This window comes from Eubalaena glacialis, chromosome 10 (genome assembly GCF_028564815.1).
Source record: "Eubalaena glacialis isolate mEubGla1 chromosome 10, mEubGla1.1.hap2.+ XY, whole genome shotgun sequence".
NCBI lineage: Eukaryota > Metazoa > Chordata > Mammalia > Artiodactyla > Balaenidae > Eubalaena > Eubalaena glacialis.
In genome coordinates this window covers 14,619,347-14,638,961 of record NC_083725.1, presented here as the reverse complement: position 1 = coordinate 14,638,961, position 19,615 = coordinate 14,619,347, and the positions used below count along the sequence as shown (strand labels likewise).

Below are 19,615 nucleotides of genomic sequence, written 5' to 3'. Positions count from 1 at the left end.
GAACCCATCACCACCCCCATGACAAGGCTGCCCAGGGCCAGGAGCAGCTCGGGGAGCAGAGGCGTGCCACGCCCCGGGCCTTCTAGAGGCAGCCAGCAGAGCCCCGTCCCACCTGCAGGTCCCCTCTGAAGCTGCCACCAGACCAGTCCACGCACTGGGCAGGCTGGACAGCTGGCCTCCTCCTCCACTGCCCACCCTCCCCCTCTCTCTCTGCGCCCCTCCCACAGGCCTCCTGCCTCTTCTCAGAGGCTGGCAGTTTTGAGCCCACTTCTCCCTCCCCCCAGGGCCCACACATCCCAGACGCCAGGGCAGGTTTCTCAAATCAAAGAGAGGTGAGTCTCTCTTGGTGCAGGGTGGCAGGTACGAAGGGAGGGGGTCAGGAGGCCCCAGGTCAGCCCTGGGGTCCTGGTTCGAGAGAAGCACACCAAGAGAGGGCAGGCGGGGGCACACTGTGCAGGGCGGAGAGTGGGAGGGAGACAGGACGCAAGGGAGGGGCTGCAGGGCCGGCCGCCCGCCCATTACTTGGTGCCATCGTCCGCGTTGCCCTCTCCATCCGTCTTGCCCTCCTCCTCCGTCTTCAGGTCATCCGTGCTCAGTTTCTGCTCTTTTTTCCTCCTCACACACTTTACTACCATCAGCACCAAGATGACCACAGCCAGAAAGCCCCCGACGGAGGCGCCCACGATCACGGCCACAGTGGAATCCCGCTCAGGGGGCTCTGGGAAGGAGAGGAAACAGACCCGCTGAGCCCTAGGGCTGGAAAAGGGAGCCTCGTCCACTGGCCCCTGCTCCCTGCAGTAGGTGTGGGGTGGTCCTGACTTTACTCTCCTCCATGGAAAGCACTCTAGTCAAAGCCAAAAATCAACCCAGGCCATGGACCTCTAAGCGCCCCACCCAGCCCATAATCCCAGGGCACCTAAAAGCCCCAGGGGAGGGCAATATAATGCAGTATCCAAGAGGATGGACTTTGAGGTCAAATGGACCCAATTTGAGTCCTGATTGTACTATTTATTAATTGTGTGACCTTAGATACCTTACGTAGCCTCAGTTTCCTCATCTGTAAAATGGGAATAATCATAGTACCTCCCTCATAGGGTTGTATGAGGATGAAGTGAGATATTGCATCTAGAGAGTTTAGCCCTAGCTATAACTGAGACATAGCAAGTGTCCAATAAATGAAAGCTGCTCTTGGGATTCTTAAGATCGTGATCATGCTGGATAGCATCATCAGGACTCTCTGAGACATAGTCCTCAAGGACTGGAAGGAGTAAAACAGATGCCTTCCACCCAGCACATGCTGTTGCTCCCACCCCTCAGGAGGGCACAGCCTCTCCCAAGGAGCCCCAGCTAGTCCTGCTGGAGAGTAGCTGGGTGGGAATGGGCAGGGCCCCTCAGCAGCCCCTCACCTTCCATGAGGACTTGCAGATAGATCTTGCCGTGGCCACGGTGGCGGTCGGGTGGGTTCATGATGTAGCAGTTGTAGGTGCCCTCATCTTCCAGCTGCACGTTTCTCAGTGTGACTGACACGTCATACTTGCTGGGGTTCCCTGAGAACTCCACGCGGTCTCGGAACCGATCCAGCTTCAGGTTAATGATCTTCATGCGGAACTGGAGAAACTGGGGAGGCAGGAGGCGAGGGACAGGATAGGGGGCTGGATGAGCAAGGAGCTGCAAGGACAGCAGGATGCCCCTCCTCCTATGCCCCCTTTTACCTGGAAGAGAGGCAGTCACCTCTAGATCTCTGCCACCCTCCCAGGGCCACCCAGGCACGACAGCACACCTCTGCCAATGCCCTCAGGAGCAGATAGCCCACCAGGGTATGTTAGGGTCCTGGTCCAGTGCAGGGGCAGGTGGTGGGAAAGGGGAGCTTCACGCTGTGGGGCTCCTGCCTCCCCCACCCCTGCCTCCATCTGAGAACTCACCATCTCCTCGGAGCAGTTACTACACTCCTGGTAAGTCCAGTTCAGGGAGAACTGTTTGTGGTTCACGGTGTAGCAGGAGTTGAAGGTGCAGGACAGGCGGGCATCAGAGCCATTGAGGACGTTGAGGGTGGTAGGTACTGTGACTTCCATGCTCCTCGCTGGTGGCACTGTGGACAAAGCCACAAGCTGGTGAGGATTCTGGCTGACAAGGCCAGGGAGGGGGCAAGCCTCTGCACCTGGTGGGGAGCGGAGCAGAGCTAGGACAGCTGGCTGGGTCCCTTATGGCTGAAATTAGGGGGTGGGGTGCAGTGGGGTGGGCAAAGCTCCTAAGCGGTAACTGATGTGGCCCTTGGGGTGGAGAGAGAGCACATCGTCTGTCAAGCCAGGGACATACAGATGGCCTCAAGCCTTCCCTCCACCTGGCTGTCCTGCCACAGGCCTGTCGTGGCCACCTGATGGCTTGGACAAGGGGCCGCACAGTGCTGGCCTTGGTTTCCCCTTCTTCCCACCACTTTCAACCATCTCGGCTGAGCCAAATCCCTTCCAGCTGAAGCTGCAGTGTCCCCTGGGGGCAGGCAGCCTTGAGGACAGATGCAGATTCAGAAGGCCTCGCTCTCTATACCGCAGGGCAGAGTCAAGCCGTATGCCCAGTCCAGCCCAGCCCAGCCCCCTTCTCTTCCTCAGGCTCCTGGCAGGGACAGCAGATGAGCAACGGGAAGGAAGAGATGCCCCAGAAGAATAGGCACAATTCGAAGGGATCAACTGATGGATCTACAAGGACAGGAGTCCCTTTTGGATATGCCAGGCCTGGACGCACCACAGCAAGGAGCTGATACAGGCTGCAGGGACAGCAGGGTGCAGAATCCTCTGGGGAGCCCTGGACCTGGTCCAGCAGCCCTGGGTGTGTGGCCTGAGAAGGCCCATCCCTCTCTGACATTCCAAGCAGGGCAGAGGCTAGGGTGAGGGGAGTGAGCCAAAGCCCTCCCAGCTGAAGCTGCAGTGCCCATCCCACCCCCCGCCCACAGAGGGGCAGAAAGCCTTGGGCACAAGATTTAAGGGGGTGCCCACCCTCAGGGTCGTGCAAACACCTCCTTAAATTTTGCACCCTGGGCACTGCACTCACCTCACCCTAGCCCTGGGCTGAATTCTAAACTTCTCTGCCAATATGGTCAAAGCCTCATCCCAAGAGATGAATATTCTTTATAAAGGAGAAGCAGTAATGCTCAGTATCAATCATTCATTCACTCATTTACCAAATATTTATAAATCACCTCCTGTGCCCCAGGCACTCAGTCTAGGCCCCAGGGATTATTGCTATGATGGAGGCAGGCAGAGGTAGTGTAACAAGGAGCTTATATTCTAGGGAGGGGGACAGACATTAACAGGGAAAAGAAATGATGTAACTTTAGGTATTGATTCACAGGCAAGGGCTGTAAAAAATAAAGCAAGGTGCAGGGTGTGTTTGACATCGGGTGGTCAGGGAAAGCTGCTCCGAGCGGTGCCCTGTAGGTGGCCCCCCCACTAAAGTGAAGGAGTGAGCCATTTGAAATTTTGAAGGAATCCAAGGCAGCAGAACATCAAGAGGAAAGTTCCAGCGGTTGGAATGAGCATCACACATCTGGAACACAATCAGCAGAGTGATCAAGGGGGCAACTGGAGAGAGCTGAGGTCCCAGCGTTAGGCCAGGACCAGGACACTATTCTTCTGAGTGAGAGAAGCCACTAGGGGGCAGCAGGGGGGCAGCTAGGAGGCATGGAGACCCCATTAGACGTGGTTCAATCCGAGCTCTGCCTTCTATCGGCTGGGAGAACATGGGCAAGTTCCTCCATCCTCTGAGCCTCAGGCCCGTCCTCCGTAAAACGCAGCTGATGATACCTACCTCCTGGGGTTACGGTAATAATTAAATAAGATAAAATATGTAAAGCAAAGGGTAGGGGAATTCCCTGGCGGTCCAGTGGTTAGGACTCGGCACTTTCACTGCGGTGGCCCAGGGTTCAGTCCCTGATGGGGGAACTAAGATCCCGCAAGCTTCAAGGCACAGCCAAAAAAAAAATACAAAATAAAAGTAAGGCAAAGGGTAGCCTAAATTGTCCTCAAGTTCCGCCCCCTAAGCAGGAAGGGCTTCTGGGGCAGTCTCCCGGCAGGGGCATCTTGGAGCCTGACCCCTCAGGGCAGCCCCTTGGAATTCCCCCGGATTGCACAGGGCTCGCGTTTTGCAAAAGATTTCGTTGTGCAAAGTTGCCGGGCCCCACACCAGAGGCAGCAGCACTGCAGCCTGGAAGCAGGGATAGCGAAGTCCTTCCACTCAGCTCATCCCTTGGGATGAGTGGCCAGGGCCAGTAGGCAAGACTTAAGAACAGGAGATGCTCTGAACTGCTGGCCAGGGAGGTCAAGACCAGCCCTAGATAGAGGGACAGGCACATGGCCCCACCTGCAAGGCCAGGCTTCCAGGTGTGCTGAAGTGCTCAGCAGGGAAATATGAACTGGAGAGGCTGAGCGGCACCCCCAGGAGAACAAAGCCCAGTTCCTATCTCCTCACTCTCACAGCGTTATGAAAGCACTGAGCACAGCGCCAGGCTAGGAGGAGGTGTGCTGAAAATGCCATCTCCGCCCCCGCTCTGCAGAGGCGGAGGCATCTTCAGGGAAGGAACCCGGCAGGGCCATGTCCTGAGCTTACCTCACATCCCAGGAACACCTTGCTTCTCTAGCACCTTCCCTGGGAAGGTTCGGCGACCTTCCCAGGGCACCTGAGCAAAAGGAGCCTCCAAGTGGCATTAGGAAGTAGGTCCCACACATCTGGCTGACCCATCCCTGCCTCTGTCCCGCCCCAGGCCACAACATCACTCCAGAGACAGAACTTGAACCCTACCAGGAGCTCCCTTCATCTTGAAGGAGCTAGCACTGTGCTGTGCGGGAAGGCAGGGCCCTGGGGAGTGAGGGGCCTTTTCTGGCCAGCAGGAGGGGGGCAGACTGAGAGGTGCAATCCGGGTCCTTCCCCGCATCCCTATGGCGCGGCCTGCAGGAGGCACCAGGCGGACCCGTGTGCCCTCTAGTGGTCAGAGAGGTCAACCGTCAAGTCCCAACTGCAGAGAGAGGAACAGGAGTCACCAAAGCAGGGGGAACCTCAGGAATTGTAGATCCAGCTCCATCGTCTTACCAACGAAGAAAGTGAGGCCTGAGAGAGACACACAGCAGGTAGGGACAAGCCGGGTCCCGAATCACGGTTCCTGACTCCCAGTACAGCGCCCACTTCCGCCTGAGGTCTCCCAGGGTCCCAGCTCAGGGCAAGGGCTTTAGGCCTTTCACCAATCCAGGCCCTCATTAAAGATGAGGAAATCATCATGCAACGAGAACAGAGTTGTGAGCAAAATCCCGGGCTCCTGATGAACTCTGCAGCTTCAGGAAATTAGCCGAATCCACAGCTAGGGCCACAAAAGGACTTCATAGTAACAACAAGGTGCTTACTCTGTGCCAGGCGCTGTTTACATACCCTACAGATATCACCTCATTTAATACAACAACCCTATTATCACCTCCACTTTCCAGGTGCGGAAATGGAGCACAAAGAAGTTAAATGAATAGCCCAGGTTCACAGCTGGTAAGTGACAAAGCTAGATTGGAACCCAGGCTGCCAGGCTGCCAGGCTCTAGACAGCAGGTTGAGGGGTGGAGGCTGGGTGAGCGGGTGATTTTTGTTCCAAGGGGTCCCAGGGCTCAGTCCTCCTGCTGTCTACATGGCAGGTCCGGCCCCCATGTCAGCCCCCAGCCAGTCAGGCTGGCCAGAGGGGAATGGTCTTCTTTAAAGGAACCTCCATACAAGGGGGGCTCACGGTCTTCCTGGTTGTCCCATTTGGGACCAGGTCTGGAGCCTGAGTCTCTGATCTCCAACTCACAGAAAGGAAATGATTCAACAAGGGCACCGTAAGGATGTGGCTTTTGAGCTCAGTCCCAAAACTTCACCGGTGCCCAGGCCCCCTCACTCTCTCTAAGGCGTATCTGGGCACCTCAGGCCCCATGTCATATACTTTTCTAACTGGCCCGTCTTGCAGAGATCACAAAAATTTGCTCATCTCCTGTCAAACACTATTTCCTACAGAGACTAGAAGTTAATTCTCTTCACGCCTCTTTCCAACCCTACAGCAACCTATGAGGTAGGTTAATTTTCTTCTTGGTTAAAAAAAAAAGAACAGAGTTTGTCTAAGCAGAGAAATTAGTCCCCACCCTTCTGGAGCACGCTGTGTCCCAGGGCAGCCCCTGCCTCCCAGGTGACTGTGACACGCAGCCCAACTCCTGGGCTGCCTTACCATTCAGACCCACCGCTTCAGGTCTCCCTCCCAGGCCAGGCCACCCCCATGCAGCCAGGAGAGCACCGGTCCTTGTCACCCCTCACCCCCTGAGCCCTCCTGCTTACCCCGCAGATCCCAGCTAACAAGGCATCGCCCCCGTGGCAGCTTCTCCAGTGCCCGTGCCCTCTCCCGAGACTGGGAGGTTTCTGTCACTTCCAGACCAGGAGGCAGAATGGCATAGTGGCCAAGACCAGCACTCTAGCACCGTGGTCTGATCTTAGGCAAGATGGTTCACCTCCCAGCACCTCTGTTTCCTCATCCGTAAAATGGGAGACAACAATAGGCCCTACCTCCTGGGGCTGTTGTGAGGATTGAATACTAAAACATAAAGCTCACAGCAGTGCCTGGCACATGGTCAGCCCCCACCAAAGGTTAGCTGCTAACAGCACATGGGATGCTGCATTACTATTTTTTGTTTATGTTCCCTAGTCCCTCGGGAGACTCTGGGGAGCTGATTCTTATTTATCTTGGCATCCCTGGACCCAGAACAGCATGTGACACACAGTGGGCACTCGATAAAAGTCTGTAGAGGGAAGGGAAGGCGTTTTCCCCTGTGTGTCCATGTGCAGTGGGCCTGAGTGAGGACCAGACTCCACTTTCTAAGCCTCGCCTAACATAACCCAGACTTTGGTAACCAGGCCAGTGACCGTGGAGCCAAGAGTTTTGAGAAAAACTCTAAGGAAAACCAATCATTTGGATTGCTTCTAACTGAAAACTAGTCTCATGTGCTTCTGTCGTGTGTACAGCAGGTTGGCCAGCTGTCCGCTGTCCCCTGTCCCTTTGTCAGCTCTGTAGTCATCCTCACAAACCCAGGCCCTGTCTCAGCCCCCTCCCTTGTCACTTGTGACATCCCTCCATCTTGGGGACTGATGCTGCTACAACCACCAAGGTTCCATTGTCCACTTGAGCCCTCGGCCTTGGAGTACCAGGGCATGCCTCATCACAGCGCCAATCAAGTTCAAGTTCAAGGTCCCTACTCTTGCACCCTCCCCCCATCCAGGTTTGCAGAGGCTTTAGCTTCCTCCCACCACTGCCTCACAGCCCCCATGCCCTGACCTCTTCACCCTAGATTCCATCTTCCTCTAAGCAACACCCTGGTCCTGGTCCCCGAGCCCCCTTGCTTTCTTCACTTAGATAAGGCTCTCTCTCCTGCAGGAAGCTCTCCCTAACTCCCCAAAGAGGTTGCCTGTCCTCCATCCTCATTTCCTTGCACACTGGTCGCTCACCCAACTCCCCTCTTTTTGCCTGTACTTAAGATTCTTTGATCCAAATTATTGTTACTATAGCAGCATCATTTCTTAAATATCGGGGGCAGTAGAATTCAGTGGTTAAGAATGTGGTGAAGCAAAAATAAACTCAAAATGGATTAAAGACCTAAATGTAAGGCCAGACACTATCAAACTCTCAGAGGAAAACATAGGCAGAACACTCTATGACATAAATCACAGCAAGATCCTTTTTGACCCACCTCCTAGAGAAATGGAAATAAAAACAAAAATACACAAATGGGACCTAATGAAACTTCAAAGCTTTTGCACAGCAAAGGAAAATATAAACAAGAAGAAAAGACAGCCCTCAGAATGGGAGAAAATATTTGCAAATGAAGCAACTGACAAAAGATTAATCTCCAAAATATACAAGCAGCTCATGCAGCTCAATAGCAAAAAAACAAACAACCCAATCCAAAAATGGGCAGAAGACCTAAACAGACATTTCTCCAAAGAAGATATACAGATTGCCAACAAACACATGAAAGAATGCTCAACATCACTAATCATTAGAGAAATGCAAATCAAAACTACAATGAGGTATCACCTCACACCAGTCAGAATGGCCATCATCAAAAAATCTGCAAATAATAAATGCTGGAGAGGGTGTGAGAAAAGGGAACTCTCTTGCACTGTCGGTGGGAATGTAAATTGATACAGCCACTATGGAGAACAGTATGGAGGTTCCTTAAAAAACTAAAAATAGAACTATCATACGACCCAGCAATCCCATTACTGGGCATATACCCTGAGAAAACCATCATTCAAAAAGAGTCATGTACCACAATGTTCATTGCAGCTCTATTTACAATAGCCAGGACATGGAAGCAACCTAAGTGTCCATCGACAGATGAATGGATAAAGAAGATGTGGCACATATATACAATGGAATATTACTCAGCCATAAAGAGAAACGAAATTGAGTTATTTGTAGTGAGGTGGATGGACCTAGAGTCTGTCATACAGAGTGAAGTAAGTCAGAAAGAGAAAATCAAATACCGTATGCTAACACATATATATGGAATCTAAAAAAAAAAAATGGTTCTGAAGAACCTAGGGGCAGGACAGGAATAAAGATGCAGACATAGAGAATGGACTTGAGGACACGGGGAGGGGGAAGGGTAAGCTGGGATAAAGTGAGAGAATGGTATGGACATATATACACTACCAAATGTACAATAGATAGCTAGTGGGAAGCAGCCACATAGTGCAGGGAGATCAGCTCGGTGCTTTGTGACCACCTAGAGGGGTGGGATAGGAAGGGTGGGAGGGAGAAGCAAGAGGGAGGGGATATGGGGATATATGTATATGTATAGCTGATTCACTTTGTTATACAGCAGAAACTAACACACCATTGTAAAGCAATTATACTCCAATAAAGATGTTAAAAAAAAAAAAAGGAATGGGGTGAAGTCAGACAACCAGGGGTTCAAATCTCAGCTCCCCTTAAACTACTGTGACCTTATTGGGCAAGTTACTTAACTTCTCTGTGCCTGTTTCCTCATCTGTAATGTGAGGAGCATAATGTATCTGCCCCATACAGTAACCAATTGCCGTGAGGACTAAACAAGATACACAGCGCGTGGGCACGTGAAAAGAGTTCATAAAGGCTAGCTATTATTGAGCACTTGCTATGTGCCAGACTCACAAAAACCCCAGGCAGTAGGTATTCTCCAGTTCACCCAGGAAAGAACTGAAGCTCAGAGGGGAGTAACTTGCCGATAGGATTAAGTAAATGACAAAGGTGGCTTTAAACCCAGATCGAGTCCAAGGCTCATGCTGTCTCTACTCCCTGAGCTTCCCTAACACTCCTGCTCTGTTGTTAATATGTTCAGTAACTCGGCAAAGCTCATAGGCCTTATCGTGTTGGCTGTCAGGGGCCCTGGGCTATCTCTAGCACTCCTGCCCAATATCTAGCACAGCATACCAGAGAAGGAGAGAAAAAGAGGGAGAGAAGGAGTGAGAGAGAGACTTTGGGATGGGGAGTATTCCCACTGACAGCCGTTGGACTGGATCCTCAATTGCTATGCCAGCATTGAGTAAGTTTAAGAGCAAGAAGGAAAATACCTATAAAGCAGGCTTGCAAGTGACTCCCTAGCCCACCTACCCACCAGGAAGTCCATGAGTGGCCATGTATGAAATTAGCATTTGGATCTCTTGACAGTCTGCAAGGTGGGGTGGACAGTTCGGAGACATGATCCAAAGGGCCACAACCACACTCACGTGTTCCTTTTCTTTCTTTTTTTTTTCTGATCCCTTCACCTGACCCCTCCTCCACTCCATCTGGCCTAAGCCAGAGAGCTTCTCCATCAGTGCCTGCTTCAGCAGTTCTCTTCCCAATGCAGAGATCATTCCTCAAGCCTGCTTCCCACCTACGCCTCCACACACTGCAACAAATCGGTGGTACAGATTTCCAGGAAGCCAGACCCAGACTCAACTTTCTGCCCCCCTACTCCCCCATACACTCTTTTCTGATATCCTAAATCCACCAGATTCCAAAGATCAAGGTTCACAGAAGAAGCCCCTTAAGGGAGCATTAAGTCCCAGGAGATTTGTAGCAGCTAAAAGAAAAAATCCATGAAGAGGCTCTGCACATCAGCCTACCCTCAGCCCCCAGCCCCCCACATACGTCCATTTCAGGGAAATCCAAAGAAAAATCACCTCCCTTGACAACTGACACCTCCGAGGAACACTCAGATCCCCTGACCCAACGTTTCTGCGACCAAGTCGTCCCAGCGTTATGCAGTCCCCAGCCACGTCTCCCCCCATCCCCGTGCCTCCCTTCCCAAGGACAACACCGAAGGGAGGCTCAAGCGATGTCTTCTTTCCTGCCCCCAGCCCCCATCCTCCTCCTGTTGCGGCTGCACTTCTGGACCCTCAGGAGCATGCAGATGTGCAGTCTAACTTACCCAAAGAGAAAAAGAGACTGAGCCCCGTGAGGCTGAAGGCAGGGCGAGGTAGCCAGGCATCTTTGTGCATTTTCAGAGACTGAGATGTTAGTCGGGTGGGATAGGGGAGAGGGTGATTTGAGGGGCCGAGGGCTACAGGGGAGGAATGGTTAGATGCTAAAAGAAAAATGCACGGATGTACTTCAAAGACACATACAACATTAAGGAAGCTTTATTTCCATCTCTCTAATATGGCCGGCTCGTATGTTGCTGCTAAAAAGAGAGAGGGAGTGTGGAAGGGAGAGAGAAAAAAGTGGATGGAGTAAATTTTGTGGTTGGTGGATTTCGAAAAGCAGGTGGGAGGGCATAAAAAATCTGTCTGCAAAGAGCAAAGTTCCTCGGAAATTTTTACCTTCCAAAACCAGAACTAAAGCACGGCCTGCCTTTCTTCTTCACTTGCGTGATTGTTGGAGTTGGAAAGTTGTTTGAGGAACCCATTTATTTCAAAGCTGCTGTGAGGGGTGAATTCTTTTTGTCATTTAAAAACACCCAAAAAAGGAGATGCTAATTTTTGTTTTGTTTGAAAAGGGTTCAGGGAAGTGAGTTGGGAGACTTTCAGGAAGTAAGAACTTCCTCATTTTTCTAGCATTTCCACTGAAAACAGAACAGCAGGTTGGTGTAAAAATACCTAAGAGCGCTTGCAATCATTTGTAACATGAACTTTTGGGGAATCCTGATTCAATCAAATCAACAGTAAAAAGACATTGTTGAGATAATTGGGAAGCAAATAAATATGGGTTGGGTGTTAGATTATATTAATGAATAATTCTTGATTGGGGGGGCGTTAAAAACTTTTTGTGGTTGGGACTTCCCTGGCCGTCCAGTGGTTAAGACTCCGTGCTTCCACTGAGGGGGGCGCGAGTTCGATCCCTGGTCGGGGAACTATTATCCCGCATGCCCCATGGTATGGCCAAAAAAAAAAAAAAAGAAATTTGTGGTTATGTTCTTTAACATCTTTATCTATTATACACACTGGAGTGCTTATAGGTGAAATGATACGATGGTTGAAATTTGCTTTAAAATATTCCAAGAAAAAAAGTGGGGGGAGGTACGTGACACAAGACCAGATGTTGAAACTGGTTGTTTCAACAGATGTTGAAAAGGGAGAAAACAATAGGCTAGTATCACAAGTAGGAGAACTTGGGGTGGAGTACCCACGTGGCCCTAAGCAGATAAGGTGACCCCCACTCCTCTGGGGAGACATTTGAGGAGAACACAGGTTCTCATGCAGCCACTACATGCGCTTGTGATGGGCCACTGATGCACCAAGGAGGGAGCCACCCACATCTTAGAGCATTAACTCTGTGCCAAGTCTTTAAAAGTCTGTACTTAATTGTAAGCCTGGAAGAGGTGATTTCTTCTTTTTTTTTTTTTAATTGCAATGAGGAAACAGAGGCCGACAGGGCCTAACCCACTCAAGTTACCTAGGATAGTTAAGGGCAGAGTCACAGCCAGGACTCAAGCTGAGGTCTGTGTGAAACACTGGGTATGTCCAGTATTCCACATTGCCTGTTGCCAAGGGGAGGAGACACGACACCTTCCCTTGGGTTGTTTAGAGACACAGGGAAGAGAAGACTGGACTAGATGAAGCAAGGGCCTCTGCGTGTGTGTGTGTGTGTGTGTGTGTGTGTGTGTGTGTGTGTGTGTATAAAAGAAGGTGCTAAGAGGCAGGGCATGGAGGAACCAAATGAGAGGCCAGCACAGTGTTTGGTTCAAAGCAGACACTCAATAAATAGGTTCTGCATAGCTGCACGGGGACACCCTGAATGAATGAATGAATGAATGAATGAATTTGGAGAGGAGTGGGACATCGTCCACATCATCGTGAAGGCAATAAAATCTAGCTGAGGCCGCTGAAGCTGTCCTAGGCTGGGGAGGAGTGGAGTGGGCCAAATTTGGGTGGCAGTTGCTAAAGGCAGAAAGGCGGAGAGAAGGCGTCTGTGCTCCTCCACACCAGAGGTGGTTGTCCATGCCTGGATCTTGCACAGACTCCGTCGCCAAAGTTCCTCTGTCCCTCCACCAGAGTCTGGCTGCAGCTGGCTCATGCATTCACAGAGCTCACAGCCCAAGGGAAGGAAAATCAGAGAAGAAGAGATGGGGCAGCCTAGGGAGAAAAGTGTCATCCGGTGGCCACAACCCTCAGGCCCCAGGCCTCCTCAGCTGTCAGCAGTGGCCTGGCTCACAGGTGTGCCCGGAGAGATAGATTGGCAGCAGCCCGTGCCCTGGCTCCCGCACAGCCCCTCGGCCAGGTCTGCAGCACCATGTCAGCCCGAGAGTTTTGGTTTGACATAGCCGGCCTCCTCCTTTTTCTTAATGCAGCTGAGCATGCCTGTGAGGCCCAGGGAAGCTGATTACCGGGCTCACTTGGTCTCACACTGGGTCCAGAAGCTTCTATTTTGGGGACATATGAGACAAGAAGGGGATCCAGAAGTTCGTTTGCCTCTATCCAGAATTTGGCTAAGAGAAACCAAGTATATGACTTTATAGCCTTTGTCCAACGCAGCCCTCCAGGACCAAGGGTCAGAAGGTGCCAGATCAGGGAGGAGACACCCTGGCAGGGTGAGTCGGGAGGAGAGCTACCCCAGAACCTCCCCTCAACTCACGTGGGCCTCCAGATGCCCATTTGCTCCAAAAGAATATGCTTTCCCCAGGAGCCAATAAAAGCCTGGGAAGCAGAAACTTGAAGAGGTATTTTGCAGAATGAAGACACCACTGTTGAAGACTGGCCATTTGGGAAATGAAGCCCTATTTTCGGCATTTCTACCCAGTGCCATTTATCCATGAAGATTTTATTAGACAACACTCAATTACCTACCCTGCTGGGAAAGACTGTTACAAATAACCTAAAGGAAGGTAGTTTCCTTTTGCCTTTGGAATTCGTGGTTGAAGCTACAAAGAGCCTCCCTAGGTACCACTGCCTTACTGGACCAGCATCCTCAGCATCACCTGGGATCTCCTTAGAAATGTACAGTCACAGGCCCCACCTCAGACCCAAAGCATGAGAATCTGCATTTTTAACAAGATCTTTAGGTGTTTCTTGAGCACAGTAAAGTTTGAGAAGTAACACCTTCAGCTAATATTAAAAGGTTTGCATCCCAGGAGCAAGGGGCAATGCAGAGGCCAGGTTTGAGGGGTTGGGGAGAAGGCACTGGCAAGCAGGAACAAACTTAGGGTTAAATGGGCAGAGCACCCGGCAGCCTGCTCAGGGATAACAAATCACTCACCTCTCTTCTCTGCCCCGGCCCTTCCCAAGCCATTCCACACCAGGCGAGGTTTCTCTTACCCCGCATAGGGCTTCGCATCATGGTGTCTCTGCCTTTGCAGTTTCCTCTTCTAGGAACGCCCTTCCTCCCTCATCTGCTCAGCCAGCTCCTCGTCCTCCTTCAAAAATCTGCTACAAAGTAACCCCTTCTTTGTCGTACCTACATACCTCTCCTCTCTCTGCTGCTGTGACCCTGGGTCCATTCACTCATTTACCAATTCCCTCAGTCAACAAACTCAAATATCTATTTAATGTCCCCTATGTGCCAGACACTAGGCTAGAAACCAGAGACCCAGAAACGAGTGATATACAGCTCACCCTTTGAGAGCTTACCTTCTAAATAGGGAGACAAATGTACCAACTCCCATCTACAGTACACCTGGGTTGACTGAGTCAGGGAATATTGTCATTTTTTGTTTATACATCTTATCTCCCCAACTAGACTGTAGCTTCTTTTTTTTTTTTTTTTAATATATTTATTTATTTATTTATTTTTGGCTGTGTTGGGTCTTCGTTTCTGTGCGAGGGCTTTCTCTAGTTGCGGCGAGCAGGGGCCACTCTTCATCGCGGTGCGTGGGCCTCTCACTATCGCGGCCTCTCTTGTTGCGGAGCACAGGCTCCAGACGCGCAGGCTCAGTAGTTGTGGCTCACGGGCCCAGTTGCTCCACGGCATGTGGGATCTTCCCAGACCAGGGCTCGAACCCGTGTCCCCTGCATTGGCAGGTGGATTCTCAACTACTGCGCCACCAGGGAAGCCCAAGACTGTAGCTTCTCAAAGACAGGGGTTGTGTCTTATTCTGTTTAGTTTGTGCTGGGCCACTACTGGTCCCTGAGCAGATGAAAATGAATGAATGAATGAATGTCTATTTTACATCTGGGGAAAGAGCAGAAACTCCATCAGCCTGACCTTCCACAGCCAAAGTGTGGTAGAACCAGGACTGGGAGCCAGGTCGAGCCACTCCACACCCTAGGAATTCCATTCAACAAGGGATTGTTCCACATGGGGTCAGATGCTGCAAAGCTCACAGAAAAGACCTAAACAGGATCTCTAAGAGTTTAAGATATCTCGCAGAAAATAAAGCCTCACACCCATGAAACAATTAGAGAACATCAGAAGATAAAATCTCGTAAGTGTAGAGACATCTAGGAAGATGTGAGAAATAGGAGATCACCCAGGCGAGACTCAAGCAGGGCCTTGAAGGAATATTGATTTGGGCAGGCAAGAAGGAAAAGGGAATTCCAGGCAGGGGAACACCAAGAGCAAAGGCTCAGAAGCACAAAAGACAAAGGTATATGGAGCAGAAGGTTCCTGTCATGGAAAAAAAAAAATGAGAGATGTGGATGGGTAGACAAGATGGCACCCAATCTCAGAAGGCCATGAACATATGATGTGGAGTTCAGACAAGGGCTTTGAAAGTTCTGGGACAAGTAAATCACTATTGCTCTCACCATCTATGAAATAAGAAGGGGTTTAGCTTTCTGTGAAAACTCCAAGTTCCCTTATTTTTTGATAAAGAAGGGGTGTTTCGAAAGTTGGGCTTTATAGAAGTGGTAATGGATCGCCTGATCTCCCTTGAGGAAGACCAAACCACATTTGCAAACCAGCTGGCCAGGACAGAAGGTCAGGAGTCTTGAGAAACTTTGTTTATTCTTAGTGAGAAGATAACTGGTCTGTGTTGGGATAAAACTTGCAACCTAAGGTTCTTTGGGTCTAAGCAACTGAGCCAAATCAGTGGCAGTGTGACCCCTTCCACACACACACACACACACACACACACACACGCACACACACAGAGCTAGTGTTTTATAAAAGAAAATTGCCAGTATAGACATGCAAGCATATGGACTAGCCAAAAGGAGAAAGAGTGGGGTGGCAAAGAGAAACAAAAGACCAAAGGGCTGGTGGAAGGCTGCAGCCTTTAATAGGAGGCACATCTTCTGCAGGTCCGCAGTGGACAAACAGGCTGAACTGTTTTCAATTCCAATAGCCAAACTCTGACGGTGCCAGATTATCCATTATTCTTGGGTGGCCCCACCCCCTCTACCCTTATGCTGCTTTCTGTTGGCAAAAACCTGCTTGCTTCTGGAAGCCTTTGAATATGGGAGCATCTGGTGTCCTAGAGACTTAAAATACTACAAATTTGAGTAACAAAACTGCTTGGATCTACCAGGAGATCCAGTTTGCTCCATCTCCAGCAGGTTTCATACCCGTCAGAATGTCACCCCTTGGAGCTATGCAAAGCCCTTCCCTGAACTCAGCTTCCTAACTCTTTCTTTGAATGGGAAGAGGAACTTAGGTATTTAGGGTTGCAAGGGCTTCCTGCCCATAGAAATAAAAATTAATGGGAGATGGGGACAGAATCATCAGAAGACAAATCCACTGGGGGAAACACACTGGAAGAGGATGGAGGGCCCAGACCAGGCTCTAGCGCCTAACTGACCTCATTTAGTCCCCACAATGTATTTTATATCTGGGAAATAGCCTCAAAGAATTGACATAAACTTTGCAATATTGAAGAGAGAGTAAGAGGCAGAGCCAAGATTTAAACCAGGCCTATTTGACCTTGAAGCCATTCCCTATGCCATATGCCTTCATGGCCCTGGATTTAGTAGACAGCCACCCCTAAGCGAAGGGCATGAGGGAGCAAGCAGGTCTTTTCCATGGTCCCCTGCAGGGCTATTTTGGTTTGGGGCAAAATTATATTTGACAGCTGTGGACTTGCACTCTCAACTTTGACTCCATGCCTGTGTATAAGAGGAAGATTTGTGGAGAGGTAGGCTTGTGGGAGAGAGGTGGGCTTCCTCTTCCTCCTCCTTGGAATGGAAGTCAAACCTTGGATGAATCAAATTCTGATTTGATGTGGGCAAGTCACACTCTGGAGGGGCATGCCCACACTTCCCGGGGGAAAGTACCCTCTGCAGGAAGGAACGTATGGAGAAGCTGCCCAGCCCACCCTCCAGCTCTTATCCCAAGTATCCCCTTCCACCCAGAACAACAGATGTACAATCACCATCCATCCATCTCACTAGGTATCCTGAAGGTCGTCATCCTATGAAAACAATAATTGAGGAAATGGAAAAGGGCCCCTTAGCCCAGGAGAGCATGTTACCTTATAGCCCAGAAATGAAACCACTTCCTCCCCATGAACTCTTAGTATATGAAAGACTCCTCCTCCCCCCTCTCCTTATCATGTCAACACGTGTCCCCTCTCTGGTATGTCTTGGACAGGATATTGCCTTCAATCCACATACTGTAAATTATTGACATACTCTTTATTGAGAGCTGACAGGTGAGAAGGAAACATTTAATGACTCTTAGCCATGGCTGAACAACAAGAGGCTTCAGGCCTCCAAGTGGAGACCTGAGAGCCGTTGGTAAAAGAGAAAGTGAAGGATGAGTGTGGTATAGAGGGTTCTTGATATTTGCAGAGTTCAGGAAACCCTTCAAAAATGTAGCTCCACTTACAGCTGCATGGAAAAGAATGAAATGAGAACACTCCCTAACACCATACACAAAAATCAACTCAAAATGGATTAGAGACCTAAATGTAAGGCCAGACACTATCAAACTCTTAGAGGAAAACATAGGCAGAACACTCTATGACATAAATCACAGCAAGATCCTTTTTGACCCACCTCCTAGAGAAATGGAAATAAAAACAAAAATAAACAAATGGGACCTAATGAAACTTCAAAGCTTTTGCACAGCAAAGGAAACCATAAACAAGATGAAAAGACAACCCTCAGAATGGGAGAAAATATTTGCAAATGAAGCAACTGACAAAGGATTAATCTCCAAAATTCACAAGCAGCTCACGCAGCTCAATAGCAAAAAAACAAACAACCCAATCCAAAACTGGGCAGAAGACCTAAATAGACATTTCTCCAAAGAAGATATACGGATGGCCAACAAACACATGAAAGAATGCTCAACATCACTAATCATTAGAGAAATGCAAATCAAAACTACAATGAGGTATCACCTCACACCAGTCAGAATGGCCATCATCAAAAAATCTGCAAACAATAAATGCTGGAGAGGGTGTGAGAAAAGGGAACTCTCTTGCACTGTCGGTGGGAATGTAAATTGATACAGCCACTATGGAGAACAGTATGGAGGTTCCTTAAAAAACTAAAAATAGAACTACCATATAACCCAGCAATCCCACTCCTGGGCATATACCCTGAGAAAACCATAATTCAAAAAGAGTCATGTACCACAATGTTCATTGCAGCTCTATTTACAATAGCCAGGACATGGAAGCAACCTAAGTGTCCATCGACAGATGAATGGATAAAGAAGATGTGGCACATATATACAATGGAATATTACTCAGCCATAAAAAGAAACGAAACTGAGTTATTTGTAGTGAGGTGGATGGACCTAGAGTCTGTCATACAGAGTGAAGTAAGTCAGAAAGATAAAAACAAATACCATATGCTAACACATATATATGGAATCCAAAAAAAAAAAAAATGGTTCTGAAGAACCTAGGGGCAGGACAGGAATAAAGACACAGACATAGAGAATGGACTTGAGGACATGGAGAGGGGGAAGGGTAAGCTGGGACAAAGTGAGAGAGTTGCATGTACATATATACACTACCAAATGTAAAACTGATAGCTAGTGGGAAGCAGCCACATAGCACAGGGAGATCAGCTCGGTGCTTTGTGACCACCTAGAGGGGTGGGATAGGGAGGGTGGGAGGGAGGGAGACGCAAGAGGGAAGAGATATGAGAATATATGTATATGTATAGCTGATTCACTTTGTTATACAGCAGAAACTAACACACCACTGTAAAGCAATTATACTCCAATAAACATGTTAAAAAAAAAATCTAAATTTAGAAAACCCATTATAAAAAATAAATAAATAAATAAACAAACAACCTCAAAATGGATTAAAGACCTAAAGCTAAGGCCTGACACTATAAATCCCTTAGAGGAAAACACAGGCAGAACACCCTTTGACATAAATCGCAGCAAGATCTTTTTTGACCCACCTCCTAGGGTAATGAAAATAAAAACAAAAATAAACAAATGGGACCTAATGAAACTTAAAAGCTTTTGCACAGCAAAGGAAACCATAAACAAGACGAAAAGACAACCCTCAGAATGGGAGAAAATATTTTCAAATGAATCAACGGACAAGGGATTAATCTCCAAAATATAACAGCTCATGCAGCTCAATATCAAAAAAACAAACAACCCAATCAAAAAATGGGCAGAAGACCTAAATAGACATTGCTCCAAAGAAGACATACAGATGGGCAACAAACAAGTGAAAAGATGTTCAACATCACTAATTATTAGAGAAATGCAAATCAAAACTACAATGAGGTATCACCTCACACCGGTCAGAATGGCCATCATCAAAGAATCTGCAAACAATAAATGCTGGAGAGGGTGTGGAGAAAAGGGAACCCTCTTACACTGTTGGTGGGAATATAAATTGATACAGCCACTATGGAGAACAGTATGGAGGTTCCTTAAAATACTAAAAATAGAGCTACCATATGACCCAACAATCCCTCTCCTGGGCATATATCCGGAGAAAACCGTAATTCAAAAAGATACGTGCACCCCAATGTTAATTGCAGCCCTATTTACAATAGCCAGGACATGGAAACAACCTAAATGTCCATCAACAGAGGAATGGCTAAAGAAGATGTGGTACATATATACAATGGAATACTACTCAGCCATAAAATGGAACAAAACTGGGTCACTTGTAGAGACGTGTATGGACCTAGAGACTGTCATACAGGGCGAAGTAAGTCAGAAAGAGAAAAACAAATATTGTGTATTAATGCATATATGTGGAGTCTAGAAAAATGGTATAGATGAACTTATTTGCAAAGCAGAAATA

At 48.9% G+C, this 19,615-nt stretch overlaps 1 protein-coding gene across 1 annotated transcript; it reads right to left on the bottom strand.

Annotated features, from left to right (window-relative positions):
- Nucleotides 1-211: 211 nt before the first annotated feature.
- SCN2B (sodium voltage-gated channel beta subunit 2) lies at nt 212-10,668 on the bottom strand. Its single transcript, XM_061202523.1, has 4 exons — nt 10,445-10,668; nt 1,923-2,089; nt 1,407-1,617; nt 212-718 (listed from the first exon to the last, which is right to left on the bottom strand). Exons 1-4 carry the CDS (start codon nt 10,512-10,514, stop codon nt 519-521), a joined length of 648 nt encoding a protein of 215 aa, XP_061058506.1. The 5' UTR covers nt 10,515-10,668; the 3' UTR covers nt 212-518.
- Nucleotides 10,669-19,615: the final 8,947 nt, after the last annotated feature.

Coding starts and splice junctions, on each gene's coding strand:
- SCN2B (XM_061202523.1), bottom strand. CDS start 10,514: ATGCACAAAGATGCCTGGCTACCTCGCCCTGCCTTCAGCCTCACGGGG. Junction 1,618..1,922: donor GTAACTGCTCCGAGGAGATG/GTGAGTTCTCAG, acceptor CTGCCTCCCCAG/TTTCTCCAGTTCCGCATGAA. Junction 719..1,406: donor TCTGCAAGTCCTCATGGAAG/GTGAGGGGCTGC, acceptor TCTCCTTCCCAG/AGCCCCCTGAGCGGGATTCC.